Raw genomic sequence first — 20,548 nt, forward strand, 5'->3', positions numbered from 1 at the left:
ATGGACCATCTTTTCTGTTTTCTGACTTGTTAACATGAATCATGATATGTCTCAGGAGCAACTAGGCTATCACTAGGAGAGGATGCAGGCTCAATTGTCAGAGATTAGGCTGAAGAGGCAGACAAACCTAGGATCAAATCCAAACTTAGCCACCTAAACATGGAGCTTGAAGTTTGGTATCTTTTCTTTCTATATGAGATGAGAGACTGGTGATACCAATTTATGGAACCGTTGTGAGGATTAAATGGATAAAGGGCATGAGAAGGGCTAGAATGTTGCCTAGCATACAGTAAGCAGTAACTCTTAATTGTATCATTACTTTCATTCTTGTCACCAAGGTTTAGTCTCCATCAGTTTCCTTGCTGCTCATTAGTTTTAGCCAGAAGCCAATTTCTGTTCATTCAAACTCCATTTCTAACGCAGCTTCAGTTTTACTCTGAATCAGGACTGCAGGGGTTATAGCAGTGGTTCTCCAAGTGCGGGACCTGGGCCGGCAGCATCAGCCTCACGTGGGAACTTGTTAGAAATACAGATTCTTTGGCCCAGTGTTGTAACAAGCTCTCTGGGCGATTCTGAGCCACCATCATAGCCATATTCTTCCCCTTCTCATTCTCCAGGTTGTAGGCTCTCTGTTCCACTCATAACCTATTCTGCTCCTAAATCTGGAATGCTAATATTCTGAGCCAGACATTTCCCTTATTTTGATATTTCTATGTATTTGATGGGCCCCTCTGACACAGAGAATAAGACCATTTCCTGTACCTGGCATCCGAAGGCAATCATAATTTTCCATACTTAACTTTCCAACCATATATTCTTTTCTCTCCTGAGTTCTCTAATCTTCAGAAGATATTCTGTGTTCTTCTCCACTTGATCAAGACGTTTGTTAGTTTGGAAATACATCTCTGACAAAAGCCTACTGTTGCTTTATGACCCTGATGAAAATATACCATCCACAAAGGATCTTCCCAGAGAAGACTGTCTCTCCCATCCGATGGAGAGATCCCACCCTACTCCAAATTATATGCTTTTTATATTATAAATATTTTTATATAATATTATTTTTATAATAATATTTAGAGTTCCAATGCATGCCTTAGAGACAGTTTCTTTACATTCTACTTCCTTGCTTCTTTGTGACAAACAGCATAACCCTTGACCTTGGGCATCATGTGGGGTGAACCCTTGTCCTATAGATACTCCAGGAACAAGAAGGTATCAGTATCATAAGTGAGGGTGTAGAGTGACCAATGCCCTGCCACCCCAAATTAGATGGAAGCAAGTTATCATAGTTCAAAATTCTACCATCTGGCTAAAAGGGCCACCTGACCTGGCACTGAAATGCTAGGTGGGTGGGGGTGGATCAGAGATGGAACTGGCATCTATTTTTAGCCCTGACTTCTAAGCTCTGGATTAGGGAGTCCTGTAATCAGGAAACATGCTGCATTTTCATTCTTTAGGCTTTGCTGCTTTGTAACCTGCTTCCACTTGTTCAATACATATCAGATTAAACGATAAACGGGCTCATTGGGTAATGAAGTGTGGGCTGGCATAATTCAGGGCTTGCCTCAGGCTCTCAGAGGGAAGAGAAATAAAGGTTCTTAGATCAGAAGCCTGGCTCCTTGGGGAAGAAGTGAGAGGACCTGAGGCTCCTCTCTGCCAGCACCTTTCTCATGGTCTCTGTCTCTGACCTTAGATTGGTTAATATTCTATGGGAATTCTTCCTTTTGAGCACAGTCAGTGCCCCGCAATTTTCATACAAGGAGAGCATAGTCATTCCTGCCCTTTATGCCTCAGCTTCAGTCACTCAGGAAAGAACGACTTTAAAAAATCCAGAAAAGCCACCGTGCCTATGTGCTTGTCGGCCCAAGACTTTTAACAAAGAGCTAAGTGGGGTATATTAAAAGCAGAGATCCTTTCCACCAATTAATCAATAGTGTCTGTTTAGAGTCAGAAATAATCAGGTTACTCTCTTGTGGTATTAATTCTTATTTCCTTTATTAATTCATTAACTCAGCAAATATGTACTGGGAGCCCCACTGTGCTAGGCTCCCAGGATAAAAGAGTGATCAATAACAAAGCAATAATAAAATGTCTCATGAGAACAAGGACTTTACCAATTTCTCCCTTTAGAAATGTATTTTCAAGGAATTCCCTGGTAGCCCAGTTGTTAGGACTCGGCCCTTTCACTGCTGTGGGCCCGGGTTTGATCACCCCTGGTCGTGGAACTAAGATCCCGGAAGTCACACGGCATAGCCAAAACAAACAAACAAAGGTATTTTCAAAACCTCAAGCAAGTAAGTGGGTATTATAAGCCGCAACCAGTCTCTTAAAGGCAAAGAGCATGGATCTTTGAGACCTTAGAGCAAAGGATTAATAATAGTTGCTAAAGCTTACACTAGCAGTCAGGTAGGAGAAATTTTTGTAGCATTAAAAATATGCTAATAGATTTATTATGAATAATACAAATTGCTATTTAAGTTGAAATTCTAAAGAATCTATAGTTAACTAGTTGACAGCTGTTAGGAATACTGTGTCCAATCCTTTTTCTCAAATAAGTAAGAGGTGAGAGCAGAGAATTTTAGATGTATGTGAGAAGAGGAATCTAGACGGGAAGTACCTATGTGTGTAGGCTACAGATCCATATCATTCTTGGTCATATATACTGAGATTTAGCATCCCAGTGTGAAATTAATTTTTCTAAAAAAGAATGCCCATAATATTTGGAAATTCCAACTCCTCCCATCAAGAGGTGACATTTGTTTCTCCACTCCTTAAACCTGCTCTTGGTAATGTGACTTGCTTTGACCAGTGGGATTTGCAAACTTGATTTAAATAGAGACTTGGCAAGTACTTGCTCCCCAGTCTTTTGCTGTTCCATGGCCCCCCGGGAGTAGCACCAGAGGAGCTGAGCTAGCCTATCAGAGGATGCGAGGCCATGTGGAGCAGAGAAGAGGTGCTAACTAACGCCTAACTAGCCTGTCATATATACAATTGGTGCCAATATAGATCATCCAGCCCCAGACAAGCCACCAGCTGACCAGATAGACTAGCAAAACCAGTTCAGACCAAAAGAACCACTCAGCTGCTCCAGAGAACCACGAGAAATACATCTTTATCATTTTAAGTTTTGACACGGTCATTTATGCAGCAGAAGTGAACCAATACAAATCAATGTCCATATGACTATTTTGGTTCCCTTTATTCCTAAGCCCAAGTGGCTGGGAGAAAAAGGGAGATCTGAAGGACAAATAGAATGTTTAGATAAAGGACATAAAGTTTATGTTTATGCAGGGTTGAGTAGGCACCAGGTTTGGTCTGGAGAAGGATAAAGAGGAGGGTGAGGAAGGAGTGGGGAGGGGCACTAGAGAGGGGAAAGAAGAAACGTTGTTGAGTCCTTCCTATACGCCAGGCTCTATTTTATGCAGTTTACCTGTATTACATCATTTAATTGTCATGACAAACTTCAAATATAGCAACTGAGGCTAAAAGAGATTATGTGACTTATTCAAATCACACACAGAGCATATGTTCTGGCTCTGAAAATTTGACTTCATAGTTTGGTTTTACCTAGTAAGCACTACTGTTGTCTGAGAAAGCAGTGGTAACAGTAACTGTGACCTTAGTTTGGGGTAAGAAGGAGGCTTTTAGGGTTGCCAAGCTGGCCAGGACTGACAAGAGGAAAGAAGCCCCTCCTTTTGGATACATATTTTTGTGGAAAATTATACCTCCCAAAGCAGCTCAGGATGATACGTCCTCAAAAACTCACAATTTGTATATCCTCAAAATAAAGCTGGGTGGTTTTACTTGATGACAAAGAGATTACTTTTAGGCATATCCTCTTTAATTATATAAAGTGATAAAATTAATGTTTATAAGTATTGTTATGATAATTAATATTAGCATAAGCATCATTACCAGAAGTTTATTCTATGTTAGGAAAGATATTAGGATGTAAACATATTCACTCCTTATCACACACCTCTAAAGGTGTTTCAATATATCCCCCATTTTATAAATAGGGAAACTAAGCCACAGAACGAAGTAATTTACCAATGGAGTGAGTGTGATTGAATGAAAAAGTTATGATTCCATCCAAGCAAACTGACTTATAAACTTGGCCACTTAACTCATATGTCATTCTCTTTGACTTGTAGACTGATGTCTGCACTTTCTTCCCAAGTCCCTGTGCTTCCTCTGTCCTCAGAGAAACCGTAGCTGAGGGTAAATCAACCTACTATCCTCCAATATTTATAATCTCTTCACATATCTAGGACCTCCCCTACCTGCCCCCCCCGAATCTGGTACCCTCAAATCTGGAGACGACCATTTGCTATGACTGGTCAGTTTGCTACAACTTGCAGCTGAAAACCTTGAATTACTATTTGCTGCCTACTTCCTATTCTTTATCTACAGTTGTCTACAGTAGGAGTTACTGTTAAGGATTTGAGGAGGGTGGTTTATAAAGAGAGACCAGGGCAAGACATAGGGATGGAAGCCTTTTACCTTCTGCCTTTTTCTGGGTTAGGATTAAGGGGCTATTAGGCATAGTGATATCTTAAAGGAGTTCCTAGTTAAAATCTATTGATATAGCTCCAGTCTCAATCCGCAGGCTTTTTCTGAATATCAGCAGATTAGAACAAAAGAGGGGTAAAGATGAAAGAGATGGAGAGGTAGTGGGAGGATATCGGTAGAAAGGATGCAGAACAAAGAGGAACTAAGGGAGAGATTCCCAAGTCAGTATTCAAGTAACTGGAGCAGCTGTATATGAAGTGGGCACTATAGTGGTTAAAATAAATCTGGTGTGGGTTACACACAAAATGATATTCATGCGGGGCCTGTATCAGGCTTCTCCTTGAACTTGGAATGACACTCCCATTCTTCCCTGTAGGGAAATCTTATTTTGTATGCTGATCTCTTTCCCGGGAAACTGTAGCTTCCCCTTCACTTTCCCATAATTTATTTCCACTTCCCTTCATTATAATCTCTATTGTTAAGAATACTGATCTCTACCTTATAGCACCTGCATGCTTGTCTGAGGTAGGGGGATCTTGCTAGGAACTTGCCATGTGCCTATATTCCCAGACAGTCAGCCATAGTGCTACAGCTTCTCTGATATTTGGGAGCCCTTAACCACTCCTGCCCCTGAATTTTACTGTTCACCTCAGACTTTCATCATCCTTTCCCTTCTGTGAGAGTTACTGAACTGGACAACACCTTCTCTCCATCTGCTTCCACTCAATTCTATACAAGGGAATGATATTGATCTTAAAGACACTCTAGTCCTGATTATGCCACAGGCAATAGATAGAGGCACTGCATATTTTGAACGAGATCTTGATACAAAATCTGAAGTCCTTAATTCAATCAGGCTCTCCCAGAATATGCCTGCTTCATTTCGAGGGTTTTTATTTAGGCACAGGTCAATCCACCAAGCCCGAACCAGGGACAAGAGGAAGGTCAGTGAACATACTGGCGGTGCAATGAAGAAACACAACTGCACCCAGCAGTAACACACGAGTCACGACTACCAATTTTGTTGCTGTGGGGAGAAGGGGTAAAAGAAAATATAAACCAAATAAATAATTTAAAATTAAGCTGTTATTCAAAGCCTCAGGTTAGGGCTGTATTAACAAGAACATATGTGATTTATTCATCAATTACTAAAGATTATAGACAGATTTTAAGCTAAAAGGTATAATACCATCACTTTTAATTCAGTTCTTACTACAACCTAAATTTAAAAGAACAATTATGATTCCCATTTCACAGGTGGGAAAACTGAGAGCAAGAGAGAGGAAATAATTTGCCCAAGATTATACAGGCAAAATGTGGCCAACTCCATCCAACTCCAGGACCCAGAATTTCTCAAAACAATGAGCTCCCTATAAAGATGTATTTTTCCTAAGTAGCCTGGGTTGGACAAAGCAATTATTCTGGCGGCTGGGCCCTATGTCAGGAAGAAACATTCCTTAAGTGCTATCAGACTAGTATGTCCCCTGGGAGATCTAACCATCATTAGTGAAAAGCTTCATTGACAATATTGTGTGCAGCCCACTGTAGTGGGCTAGAGCAATGCATTATCAATAACTCAAAGAGATTCATTTAATGGGCAATTATATGCTTCCTGCTTTACAATACTTTCAGGTAACCAATAGTAGTATGCTTTCTGTAAATGCCAGTTGCCAGCTCTCGGGTACACAGTGTCAGCGGGATTCCCCACTTTCCATCCCACATCACCACTCTCTCTGGGAAGGACACTCTAAAATGGGCATTCAATGCCTCTGAAATGTCCCTGCAGAGACTCTACTGTAAGAAAATTTTTCCCTTACTGTCCCCCAATATCCTTTATCTGACAGCTGAGCTTGTTACCCATGTCTCTCTCTTAAGTAGGTCTTACTACACTACCCAACCTAAAGGGATCTTGTGCATCATCTGACAAGCCTTAGCTCAAACCTCAGCTCAGTGAAATATCACCTATCACCACAGGAATAACAAAAAATAGAGGCCAAAACACACAAACAGAAGAACACGTCACCTTTTTCTGCCTTCCTTCAAAATATCATAATTATGTTTATAATAGAAAATTATATTAATTATAATGTAATTAAATTATAATGTGAATCTGATGGGGAGGGTGGAGGGGAGGTGGGAGAACTTGCGAAAAGTGGATTCCTGAATGGCTGCCTTGAGTTTCTGATTCCATAGGTCCTAGGCAAACACCAGAACTCTGGTTTGAACAATAACCCAGGTGACTGGGATCAGCTGGGCATGTCAAGTTCTCTGTGAACTTCATTGAAAAATGCTGTCCCCTAAAATGTTCCTCAGTTTCCTGATCTCGAAAATGGGAATAGAATTCCCGTCTGAACAGCTCCAAAGGCTGGCTTTGTCCATTAGGCAATGTTCCTCCCCTGGGTTATAAACGTTAGAACACGAGGGCCTGAGCAAATACAGGCTTGTTCTTTCCTCCACTGCACTCTTGTCCCTGCACCAGCCTTCCGCTTTGCACAGAAGAACTATTTCACTCGCTTGTTTTAGGAAATGATGTGGCAGTGTCAGAAGCTCGATTTAAGCAGGAGGATGGAAGGAAAGAAGATATAGGACAGGGTTCCCCCCAAAGAAGGCATCTAAGAGCATGTAATCTGCAGTTAAGCAACAAGGGTACCAATCTTGTCTCCACCCTTTGCTCTCGTGGAGACTCTGGGCAAGTTACTTAACCTATGTCTGAGATACCTTGACTGGAAAATGCATACAGTAATAGTACCTGTTTTCAAAGACTGATGTGAGTTAAATGTACCATAGGGATTACATGATACTTTTTCAGTGTTTAGTTAAATTTACTTTAAGCCTTCACCACCATGGTACACAGCAGCCATGCAAAATAGCTTCAAGGGATGCTACTAGCAAAGCTACTTAGCAAAGATGCTCTATACAAGCCTAATCTCTTGTTAGTAGTTGGGCATCTAACTGCCAGATCATGTAATGAGATGTGCTTGTTGATTGTGATGGCCAGTTAGATCTATTACCACTGAAATTCTTGGGAAATATACACAGTGAAACATCTCAGCCTTGGTTAAGTGAATCTGACACAAGAGGATAAAGGATGACATCTCCATTCTCATTAAGAGATAACAGATGGACTTTCCTAAAATCCATTTTATAGCTTAATTTCATTTGTTTAAATCTTTTGTCTGAAGAGATGGTGATCTGAGAGTAATTTTAAATTGTTCTCCCTGGAATGAATATTTCTTTATCTTTATTAGAACCTCCCCCTGTGGGGTTCTATTGTCCTGGGTAGTTTTAAATATTCATCTCATCCAAATACAATAAATCTCCCTTTAATATTTTTTTCCAAGACACGGTCTGCGGCTTTGGAAGATAAACATTACATGATGGGCTAAATAATAAAACCAAGTGAAAACAAGTTTCTAAGCCATTTTCATAGTAATTCCAATATTTCTTAAGTTCTCTGTGATCTTATTTCAAGTTCCTTTCATGATTTAGAAAAAAAAAGATAACCTAATTTTACATTTAAATTTCTAGAATTATGCCCACCTCAGCTTATATTTTACAGACAAAAATTAAAGTTCTCTTTTGTACTCTGCCTTGTTGGTTTTAAGTTACGTGCAAAAAGTCAAAAAAAAAAAGTTTAGTTTTCAATCTCTGAGTAAAAAAAAAAACAAACATCAAAAAAGGATATAATAAAAGGTGAGATAACTCCCATTGATGTCAACAGAATAATGTAAGTTTGGGTTGTATATTTTTAATTCTATAAGGTTCCAAGTAAAGCTGAGGGTTGTCATGTGGACAGAACCATTTCCTATTTGGTCTCTATGGAGCTAACTGTAACCTTGAATCTGGGACATACTTGAGTGATTTCTGTCAAGTCATGAAGAAAACTTTGTCTGATCTATGTTTCAGTATTTTTTAATCAATCATATGTTCATTGAAGGAGGTTTGTAGTCATACTTTTTTTTCACACCATCAACATGGAACTGCTTGTAATTCCCAATACTCATCACCTTCTTGCTCACCTCCGTGTCATTCTTTATAGATATATCAGCAGATTCCAACTCACACTTTTATATGCAGGGGCTTCCAAGTGCCATTAGAAGGAAAACTTCAAGAGGCCCAGGGTTTTTACTTATTTTGTTCACTGCTATATCCTCAGTCACTAAAACAGTGCTTGGCAAGTACCGAAGACTCCATAAATAATTATTGAGTGAATGAACAAATGAATGTCTTCTCTTATTTGGTTTGGTACCCTTGTCACCCTAGAATTAACAGCTCATTATCCCAGAGCTTCTGCTTTTGTATCTGTCTTCCTTACTTGTCTGTGATTCCTTGCAAATGAGACTTTTGTTTCTGGGTTGCCCCTGAAATATTTCCTAACCACCTATTCTGTGTATTCATTTCCCTTTACTCTTTACAATGGAGTACCTGGATTCTTCTAATTAGGGCCTCCTTGATGAATATTTAAGTGAAGGCATCCATCTCATTAAAAAAGTGTCATAGATTAAGGCGAACTCAAGTAGGTTTTTATATTCAATATATGAGAAAATTCTTTTAAAAGTAATTATTGCCTACATACTTTAAAGAAAACCATGGTCCTTTAGAGCATTTTTATATAGCCTCAAACCAATCTAAATAGATACAGTTTTTCTCAGACGCTTAAGGTGATATGCAGCTTCAACACTGTAAATTGTAAAAATTTCATATCTAGATGGGGTTAAGACTTCTAATAAACCAAAGCCACCAAATGGGATGCTTTGTTTCCTTTATCCCATAACGTTACAAGGGAAAACTATTGCCAGAGTCACATACTGGAGAAGAAAATGGTACTTCTAATAAGGAAAAACACCGAAGTTTCCAAAGCTCTTTTTTCATTCCATATCAAGCAGGTTCTTTGCCTGCTTTGAGTTGCCAAAAGAAACATTCCTCACTCTCGAATCGTCACTTTTTCACACCGTGGTTGTATTCTGTTTTCTTTTGTTTTTAGTAAGACTCCATGGAAGACATTACCCCACATCTCAGAACAAGGAAAAACCATGCCCTTCATGAAGGTCTAGATTACTCTTCCTCTTACAGACAAAGTTATCAACATAGAGACATTAGCTGTGAAACCAGAGCAGATTTTAGAGACAGCATAGAGCAGATCTTAGGGCTGATGTACTTTACATATGTATGCCCGTGAATCTTGCTTATTGTGAGTTTTTATTTCCTTATTCAGATTCCTTCTACCCTAATTCCCTCAAGAATGTAATGTCTCCCTTGAACTGTGTAAACTGTGAAGTCCTCATCAGCTCCTTTATGGAAAAATAAAGTCAGGTAATATGCAGAATGTCTTTTGCTTGGAAAGAAAATGAATATCACATCCCCTTTGCATGTTCTGTATAATAAAAAAACTGGTGAGACAGAGTGTGAGTCCTCATAGACAGAATAGCACTAAATTGTACCATACAGCTATTGTTTAGAGACTCAATTATAGTGTCATTAAGTGTAATCAAAGAAGCTGTGCTCATTAAAAATTGGCAGAAGGACCAACATGCGTTATTTTAACAACCCTAGAACCTCCTTTGAAAAAAAGGTTACATTTTCACATGTAATTTATGAAAAATTTTACGCTGAAGATATAATTTTAAATAGTCCATGATTGTTCTTGGATTGGAAGAATCAACATTGTGAAAATGACTCTACTACCCAAAGCAATCTACAGATTCAATGCAATCCCTATCAAACTACCACTGGCATTTCTCACAGAACTAGAACAAAAAATTGCACAATTTGTATGGAAACACAAAAGACCCCGAATAGCCAAAGCAATCTTGAGAATGAAAAATGGAGCTGGAGGTATCAGGCTCCCTGACTTCAGACTATAGTACAAAGCTACAGTAATCAAGACAGTATGGTACTGGCACAAAAACAGAAAGATAGATCAATGGAACAGGATACAAAGCCCAGAGATAAAACCACACATATATGGTCACCTTATCTTTGATAAAGGAGGCAGGAATGTACAGTGGAGAAAGGACAGCCTCTTCAATAAGTGGTGCTGGGAAAACTGGACAGGTACATGTATAAGTATGAGATTAGATCACTCCCTAACACCATACACAAAAATAAGCTCAAAATGGATTAAAGACCTAAAGGCCAGAAACTATCAAACTCCTAGAGGAAAACATAGGCAGAACACTCTATGACATAAATCACAGCAAGATCCTTTTTGACCCACCTCCTAGAGAAATGGAAATAAAAACAAAAATAAACAAATGAGACCTAATGAAACTTCAAAGCTTTTGCACAGCAAAGGAAACCATAAACAAGACCAAAAGACAACCCTCAGAATGGGAGAAAATATTTGCAAATGAAGCAACTGACAAAGGATTAATCTCCAAAATTTATAAGCAGCTCAATAACAAAAAAACAAACAACCTAATCCAACAATGGGCAGAAGACCTAAATAGACATTTCTCCAAAGAAGATATACAGACTGCCAACAAACACACGAAAGAATGCTCAACATCATTAATCATTAGAGAAATGCAAATCAAAACTACAATGAGATATCATCTCACACCAGTCAGAATGGCCATCATCAAAAAATCTAGAAACAATAAATGCTGGGGAGGGTGTGGACAAAAGGGAACACTCTTGCACTGCTGGTGGGAATGTGAATTGGTACAGCCACTATGGAGAACAGTATGGAGGTTCCTTAAAAAACTAAAAATAGAACTACCATATGACCCAGCAATCCCACTACTGGGCATATACCCTGAGAAAACCATAATTCAAAAAGAGTCATGTACCACAATGTTCATTGCAGCTCTATTTACAATAGCCCGGAGATGGAAACAACCTAAGTGTCCATCATCGGATGAATGGATAAAGAAGATGTGGCACATATATACAATGGAATATTACTCAGCCATAAAAAGAAACGAAATTGAGCTATTTGTAATGAGGTGGATAGACCTAGAGTCTGTCATACAGAGTGAAGTCAGAAAGAGAAAGACAAATACCATATGCTAACACATGTATATGGAATTTAAGAAAAAAAAATGTCATGAAGAACCTAGGGGTAAGACAGGAATAAAGACACAGACCTACTAGAGAATGGACTTGAGGATATGGGGAGGGGGAAGGGTAAGCTGTGACAAAGCGAGAGAGAGGCATGGACATATGTACACTACCAAACGTAAGGTAGATAGCTAGTGGGAAGCAGCCGCATAGCACAGGGAGATCAGCTCGGTGCTTTGTGACTGCCTGGAGGGGTGGGATAGGGAGGGTGGGAGGGAGGCAGACACAGGAGGGAAGAGATATGGGAACATATGTATATGTATAACTGATTCACTTTGTTATAAAGCAGAAACTAACACACCATTATAAAGCAATTATACTGCAATAAAGATGTAAAATAAAGTCCATGATTACTGTGTAAGACATATTAATTCTAAAAAACAAAAACAAGAAATCATCTATCATCTCATCTCCCCAAAATGATATGTATCGACAGTGTAAATTTTCTTTCTGTATTTTCTGCATGTATATATGTATGTATATATGCATTGTTTAGCTATGTGAGTAATAGTTTCTATATCGAATATAATATATATGTTAGGGTCCACTTATTTAAATTATGGTATATAGTTCTTGAATTCTATTTTTTTAACCTACCCTTTTATACTAAATCTTTCCCCATATTTTTATATGCAAAACATTGTTTTTGATGGCCGAACAATGGATATAGATATAAGAATACTTGGATAGAAGAATGTTTCCTTCCCACATATATTGCAACTTTTTGGTCATTTACCACAGTGTAAATTATTTCATGTTGAGACGATGCATTCAAAGGCTCCTCGGGAACAATAAAATAAGTTCCAATGCCAAAATATCTAATAGAAACTGGGACCACTTGTCATATGATCCCTAGGCATAAACTGAATTCAGCCACATAAGGAAGAAATTAACAAACCCAGGCACTTACTGATTTCGGTAGCAATGATTGTTATGTTGTGCCACACGCTTAATTCCCTGTCAAGCGGTGTTGCAAGCGTTATCTTCCCATCATCTGCATTAACGTTGAATTGTCTCTCCAGGTCGGTGTGCCGGTCGATGGAAAACCTACAAAACAGATACATTTGTAATCTACTTCACTGTTTCTATGATCCATACATTCCACAGCAGACCTTTAGTAATCCTTAGAGAGCCATAGTTGTGAAGTCAAATGAACTGGGAAACACAATGGCATCATAATTTGTAAAACAAAATGACTGAATGCAGCATAAGAAACTTAATAATTATTGTCTAAGGAGTAATTAGCTACATATGCAACACGGAGGTCATAAACTGCCATCAGTTTCAATAGGTAACATCTTCAAAAATGGATGCTGATGAAGAGTTAATTGGACAATCCATCACATTTATTGGACAGCTTATGATAATTAGCAGTTGCCACAAAATACCATATAAAACAATGAACCCAAGCCCAAAGCAAGATGGCACTAGCCAGCAAGTTATTTATGGCAGTTCAAAGGAAATGTGTGTTTGTGTAAAACTTGCATTTGATTACACAGTATGTATGTGTTACTGTCGTTGCTGCTGTTGGTTTGTTTTGTTTTCATTTTAAGTAAAATATATATTTAGTCTCCTATCTGTCTCTGTCTATAGAAATCAGATGTTTACTGATTCTCTAGTAAAATTTTTTAAATTGGAATAGATATTTTGGCAGATTTACAACACACAATTTCAGGAAATTTAAAACTTTAAATGGGCAGGTTAGTAGTTTCTCTGTTGATAAAACTCTTCCAAAGAAGACAACATTAAGATGCTTTGTGTCTATGGCCAAGTGCTTCTTGGGAACACTAAGTATCAAGATCATACAGGAATTATTTTTTTCACAACATTAATATCCTTTTTATACACCAGTATCTGAGCTTTGGCAATGGAATGCCAAATATAAAAAGCTATATGTCTTAAGGAACACAAGGCATAATTAGAAATATTGGTCTATAAATAAGCAGTGAAATAAACTAAAACAGGATGGAACAGAGGCTCAAAGAAGGATACAGTAGACTAAATGTCTGTGTCTCCCCCAAAATTTATATGTTAAAATCCTAATTCCTAATGTGATGGTGTTTGGAAGTAAGGCCTTTAGGAGGTAGTTAGGGTTAGAATAGGTCATTAGAATAGAGCCCTCCTGATGGGATCAATGACCTCATTTAAAAAAGAAGAAGAAGAAGAAGAAGGGGACATAGGCTCTCTCCCTGCTCTCTGCCAATGAGGATACAAGAAGAGAACCATTTGTAAACCAGAAAATGTGCCCTCTCCATACACTGGATCTGCTGGTGCCTTAATCTTAGACCTCCCAGCCTCTAGAACTGTGAGAAATACATTTTTGTTGTTTAATCCACCCAGTCTATGGTACTCCATATCTGTAGAAGGACAAACTAAGACCAAGGCCATGTACAATCCCATCTAGGAGGAAGGACTGAAGAAAACCTTCATGGTTGAGGTGACCTCCTAAGAAGTGCACATGAAATCGATTTACTGGTACCCGTTAATGCTAAATATGAAACATGGTCCGTGGCTATTTGGAGCTTAGCATATTTTATTTTTTTACATGGTTTTTATGGACATTTATTCTATCATTAAGAATAAGACTATGTTATTATAACAAAATGAGAAAAAAATAAATTTCCCATAGTGTTCTGTCTGTAGTTTTGTACTGTTAATATTTTAGTGGATTTCATTGCAAACATATATATGTATTTTATGTATATCTACTTATTTATGTGTATCTACTTATTTGTCTGGTCGTGAAGATTAAAAATAAAGCATAAATCAGTCTCTTATTTGTATCTATATCTACCTATAAAGAAGGATGGATAAGTGGATGGGTAGATAGATGATAGGTAGATAGACAGACATATAGGGATATGGATAACTCCTTCCTCCTTTTAGCTATTTCTTTTTCATTAGAAAGGATATTTGTATCACTTATACCAGATGCAAATACCAAGAAAAAAGGCATTTCTGTGAATCTTCCCCAGCAAACACAAGCATCACTAAACATTTTGGAATAATATTAAAAAACACTTAATTTTATTGACAATAGCTTATTGCTGAATTACTTGGTAAAAACATGTACCATGAAATTATAGTTCCTGGTACAGTAAAGACTTAGATATAAAGAAAACTAAGACACTGACATGCATCTATACACCAGGAATTTACAAACCAACCCCATGCCTAACCCCCAGGATGATTAGAGAAATTCAGAAAGAATTTAAGAACCCAGAGGCATCTCTGAATTAACAGTGCTTGCAAAATAATCCTGAGCATGAGGAAGTAAGTGTTCATTGCAAAACATTTCAATCTGTTGTATTATGGGAGAAAAAAGACTAAAAAACCTTTTCTTGGGGAACAATGATTGTTGATTAGACCTATGAAGTTCCAAGTTGAACTGTAAAATAACTGAAAAGACATGGGTTTTGCTCCAGATATCATGAACACTCTGTCTCTTAAAAGAGCTAAGGAATGTCCAGAGGATTAATTATCACTATCTGCATCATATTCATAAATAAACTTTGCAGGCATTGCTGGGTTGTAGTCATTTTATTATCTCACTGCTGATATTTCACACACTCATGCAGCTACCAGTTTCCCAGAGGCCACAGTAAATGAAAATCAGTCTAATCACTGATACTCATGAATCCCAAATCTGAAACACACTCCATGGCTATTTGATTGCTGTCCAGTAAATGCCTAAAACTTCTGGCCTAGAAGCAGCACTGGGAACAATGACAGGGTTTTGGAAGTTGGTATTTAAAAAAATAAATGCTGTTTGTTTAATCCCTTAGTTAAAACTATATTATGCAGGGACTTCCCTGGTGGTCCAGCGGTTAAGACTTCGCCTTCCAATGCAGGGGGTGTGGGTTCGACCCCTGGTCAGGGAGCTAAGATCCCACATGCCTCACAGCCAAGAAAATAAAACAAAAGCAATACTGTAACAGACACAGCAATACTGTAACAAACAAGACTTTAAAAATGATCCACATCAAAAAATTTTTTTAAAAAACCTGTAACATGCAGACCTCAAATTTGGAATAAATTATATCTCTATTATTTATACATTGCTGTTTCTGGGAAAATTAACAAATTCATTGAGCCTCAGTTTCTTCACTGGTCAAACATGAAGTACTCAGTTCCCAGGTCTGGTTGTGAAGATTAAAAATAAAGCATAAATCAGTCTCTGGTGCTTAAATAGGTGCTGAAGATACGATCATCATCAAATCACCATAATCATCATGTCCCATTAAATGAAACTTTATATAAACTTCCCTACTTGGAAGGTGGTGGAGAAGGCCCCTTTCTTAATAGTTTATAAATAGCATAAACCTGGAAAAACATTTGGGGGTTATTTAACTCCCATCACTCTAACAGAGGCAGGGCTATTTTCCTCATTTTTTAAAGATCCAGTTCATGACAGACTTTATGGGGTGAGTCCTAAGAATTTATCAAATAGGCTATAAATACAACCCTTTAGTAAGATCAGAGGTAAGAATGTCATAATATTACGAGATTACACAATGGGAGGAACTTGGGGAAAACAATGACTTAGTTTAAAATTCAGTTTAAAGTCTACCTCAACTATTTCAAGAAGCCTCTTGCTCCCTTTGTAGACATTTCACACATTTTATTGCCTAACAGACTTTATAGTAAAGGCTGCCAAGAGCCTTTGCTAAACTGTTTAAAAATCCAGACTTAACATAGTCAATAAGCATGCATGAGACACCAAACGTATACCAAGCACAGTGCTAGATGCCTTTTTCTTTCTTGCATCCTTCTCTCCTTGGTTTCTTGTAGAATGAATAAAAGAAAAATCACTCTTACACAGGTGTTACTTAGTTGTGTTATTAATCTCTCTGTACCTTTGTTACCTAATCTGTAAAATGGGAATTATAATAGGTTTTGTGAGATTTAAACAAGGTAATACCTATAAAGCACTTATTGCAGTGCCTGGCATGTAATAAGTGCTCAGGAAATATCTACTGAAAATTTTTAATGTTGTCATTACTTATCTGGAAACAATAGGTTTCTACTGACAATTCCCAGGCCCCTCTTCAGTGGTAAGCCAGCATTCCTTTTACTCCTGCTTCTTTGTCCCTAAACAGTTCATCTGGGTTCTCATATCAGTGGAAGCAAACACAAGGAGGATATCACTTTAAGTGATAAAATAAAGCTGAGGAGACGGAGCATGTGGGGAGGCTCCTACCTGCACCTCTAGCACCATTCTAGTGTTCATTTTTTCTACCAACTTTTCAGACCAAAATCTCCATCCCATAAACTGACCATTCAACTTCAAAGCATTATTGTACACATTCACTTTTGTATTCATATTGAATACTATATGAGCATTTGTTATCATAGTTAAAATTAATTACATTTTTATATAAGTTTGAAATGAATTACATAAAGATTACCCCTATTTTTAAAAACTGCACCCCACACGCCATTTTTAGGGATGTTCTCAGAAGATCCGTGCTCCCAACCAATAGCTACACCACTCCATCACTAGCTGCAAAGATTCAAGTTGCTTTCCTCTGGCCCTCTAAGCTGCCACCATCCACTCCACTATCTCAGTTTCTCCCCACTCCTCCTCATTCCACTGTGTGACACAGCCACATCACTAGCAATAAAAGTCAATACTCAATTATAAGACTCGATATAGGCTCTTTCCTTAGAAGCCAATTGACAGAGAATAATTTCAAAGAAAAGCAGAGTGGGTTAAAAATAGCAAACCTGAAGTACCAACTTAAATTTTAGAATCCAGTGTACCAAGCAAGTTCTCCAGATGTCATGATTTTGCATAGATGTCCCAGAAGTAGACACTAAGCCATTCACTCTGTTTTCTGGGATTCCTAGCGTCTATCTGAATAGCAACAGAGTGCAAGAAACAGAGAAACCAGAAAACCTTCAGTCTAATCTCACCTGTGGGATCTCATTAAAACAATGTAACTAGTCATAATCTCATAGGCCCATCTATAAATTGGAGAAAGTATCTATTTCACAGCATGGTTTTTTGCAGTAAATGAGTTGATACATGACTCAGATACAATAAACTAATTGGTTAATTAATAGTCAAGTCTTCAAACCCAGAATGACTGTGGAAAAGAATAACTAGAAATAGAAAGATATAAATAAAAACAACCATTCACATCCTTCAGTAGTTTCCCAAGTGACACTAGAAAAATGTTCCAAAATTATTTGTAGTGTTTGTCTATATAAGTCATCAACCTTTTCAAAATATCTGCTACCAAAAATATCTGCTTCATAGAGCATAGACTCTGAGCTGAAGAGATGAGAGTCTGTACTGGGGTTTCCTCTCTCAACACTCATCCACAAGGAGCCTTCTGGACCTGGCCTGAGTCTTCACAGATCTTCTCTTCCTTAAGGTTATCCCTCCTATTATTCTACAGGTAAACATTTGCTGGACTTTTGCTCTTTATAGACAGGAAGAGATTGTTTGATTTATATATCATAACATCACATTAGTTGGAATTTTGTACTGCAGTTACTCAACAGCTCACAATAGGAAAGATGCACAAACATTTACTGAGCATGGCTTGTTATTATGTGTGAAACATGGTGGTAAAGAAATATGAGAAAAAAGAGTAGACGGGATAAGAAAGTAAAAAAAAAAGAATAAAGAATGAATTTGGTTCCTACTATATCTACTGAAAATTTCAATGTCTTCTAATTTATATCTTAAAAGTCATAGGGGGCTTCCCTGCTGGCGCAGTGGTTAAGAATCTGCCTGCCAATGCAGGGGACATGGGTTCAAACCCTGGTCCGGGAAGATCCCACATGCCACGGAGCACCTAAGCCCGTGCACCACATCTACTGAGCCTATGAGCCACAATTACTGAAGCCCACACGCCTAGAGCCCGTGCTCTGCAATAAAAGAAGCCACCGCAATGAGAAGCCCGTACACTGCAACAAAGAGTAGCCCCCGCTCGCTGCAACTAGAGAAAGCCCACGCACAGCAACAAAGACCCATCACAGCAGACATAAATAAATAAATAAAATCTATTAAAAAAAGTTAATTCTGCATTAAAAATAAAAGTCATAGGATTTGTATCTCCAGTATTGAAGTCTCCATTCTAATTTCTTAAATATGCATCTGTTGGATTTGCTATTCCTTTGCAGATTTACTCAAGATGCATTAGACAAAAGACCTCATTGCAAAAGAGTAGAATATACTTTGGAGAGTCATCTTCCTGCCACAATAAGAAGAAACTTCTTATTAACACTGTGTGGAGTGGTATTTGAAAAAACAGGCCCCTTGGGTTATGTTAATGTCAACTCTAATGATGGACGTTTTGGAAATAGACATTCTTATTCTTATTCTAAACATATTCTATGTTTTAGAAACTGCATCACCCTTGATAACTAGTATTCACAGATGCCCTATTTAAACTTTCCCATTTTATTCCAACAAATATCCTGGTTTTCTTCAATGCTAGTGTTCCTCTAACCTACGGTAGTATGTCTTAGAAATAAATCCTAAAGACTTCATCATTTTACTTTGTGGAGGTAAGGCTATGGATGCAAGGAAATTCCTACCTAGATGCTAAGCACTTTGGAGATCTAATTTAACCTACTGCACTCTGACCATGAACACAAACTTTGCCACCAGTTCACTCAATCAAGAGTAGTTTGCAGAGGTCAGAAGTTAACATAAGATGTCACTGGTGCAGTGGTTGAGAGTAGGTCAGAATGGACAACTGGATATTACTGTGTTGGAAAATAGCACCCTTCCTGTACTGCTGCTACTGTTTATATTAAATTACAACTTTTACCTGAGTCATATGTTTACTCAATTATCACAGCCCAACTATTTACATTTCATACCAACATTTGGCACAAAATCCCATCTCTTGTGTGTATGTGTGTGTACATAAGACAGATTTTATTGTCAGCATACAAATATTATATGTACTTATACATTCATTCATTCATTTATTCATTTAAAGCATCTCCTACTCCCTCTTTCCAATCTCACCCCCATACTACGTACCTACAGAGACCCTCTGTCCCTGCTGAATTTCTGTTTCTTGTTTGCAATAAAGAACATCAGACTGTGATGTTCTAATATCAAGAATATTTTAAGGATTTTCAGAACCAAGCTCCCATTATCAAGGAGTCTTTTTCACTCCCAATGACTTCGGTGCCACACTGGAAGGGTGCAGATTAAAGTCCGGAGTGTACACAGGAGATACACTGATTATCTTAATAATCAGATAAAGATAAATAACAAGTTTCTTTTAAAAAAGTTATTCTGGACTATATTATTTCTAACACAATATTTGTGAAACCCCTGATGATTTTTCAAGAGAAAGACCCTTTTATTCCTAACTTCTCTGCTAGACCAATTTATACATCCATCCTTAGTTTCTTCAACTGAAAAATGAGAACAATAAGATTGCCTTCTTTTAAAGTTTAAGGTAAATCCCAAATTAGGTAATGCACTGTAAATTTCCTTTTGCTTTTTAAAAGTGGCTTTACATGGAATATTTATCATTATTTGTACAAGATACTCTGCCAAATATCTAGGTATTTTTAAACAACAATAACAAAATATTTGAAAGATTCTGCTATTTGGTGTCCATGTGGAGAGACAGAAGGCTGTTTTCACCCAAAGGATGAAACAGATTCATCCACCACAGTCATCCTCAGATACTTTAATTTATTTAGGGTCATATATAGAAATCTCAGATTCCAAATCTGTTGGTTCAAATAACATCCCATTTTCTGAGTATGTGTTTTGTTTTAGAGTTTGTTCCACTCATGCCTTGAAAGGATAGCATCATAAAGCCAGAATCTCATGTGTAAATTTCTGCAGCCACAGAACCGAAAATAGATTTTTCTACAGTGAGTCCCAGGTAAAAGTTGATTCATGATTAATTCTTTAACATTTATGTAATATCTTTGGAGAAATTCTAATTTTCTCCCTGAGTCATCAAAATAATCATTCATAATTGAG

General features: G+C 37.7%; 1 protein-coding gene across 1 annotated transcript in view; it reads right to left on the reverse strand.

Annotated features, from left to right (window-relative positions):
• The window catches only part of CDH8 (cadherin 8), a 375,449-nt gene that overhangs the window by 108,181 nt on the left and 246,720 nt on the right, over nucleotides 1-20,548 (reverse strand). Inside the window, exon 8 of the mRNA XM_032614776.1 lies at nucleotides 12,488-12,624. Within this exon, the coding sequence (XP_032470667.1) occupies nucleotides 12,488-12,624 (137 nt within the window). The remainder of the gene's footprint in view (nucleotides 1-12,487; nucleotides 12,625-20,548) is intronic.

The sequence above is a fragment of the Phocoena sinus genome, chromosome 19, assembly GCF_008692025.1.
Source record: "Phocoena sinus isolate mPhoSin1 chromosome 19, mPhoSin1.pri, whole genome shotgun sequence".
NCBI lineage: Eukaryota > Metazoa > Chordata > Mammalia > Artiodactyla > Phocoenidae > Phocoena > Phocoena sinus.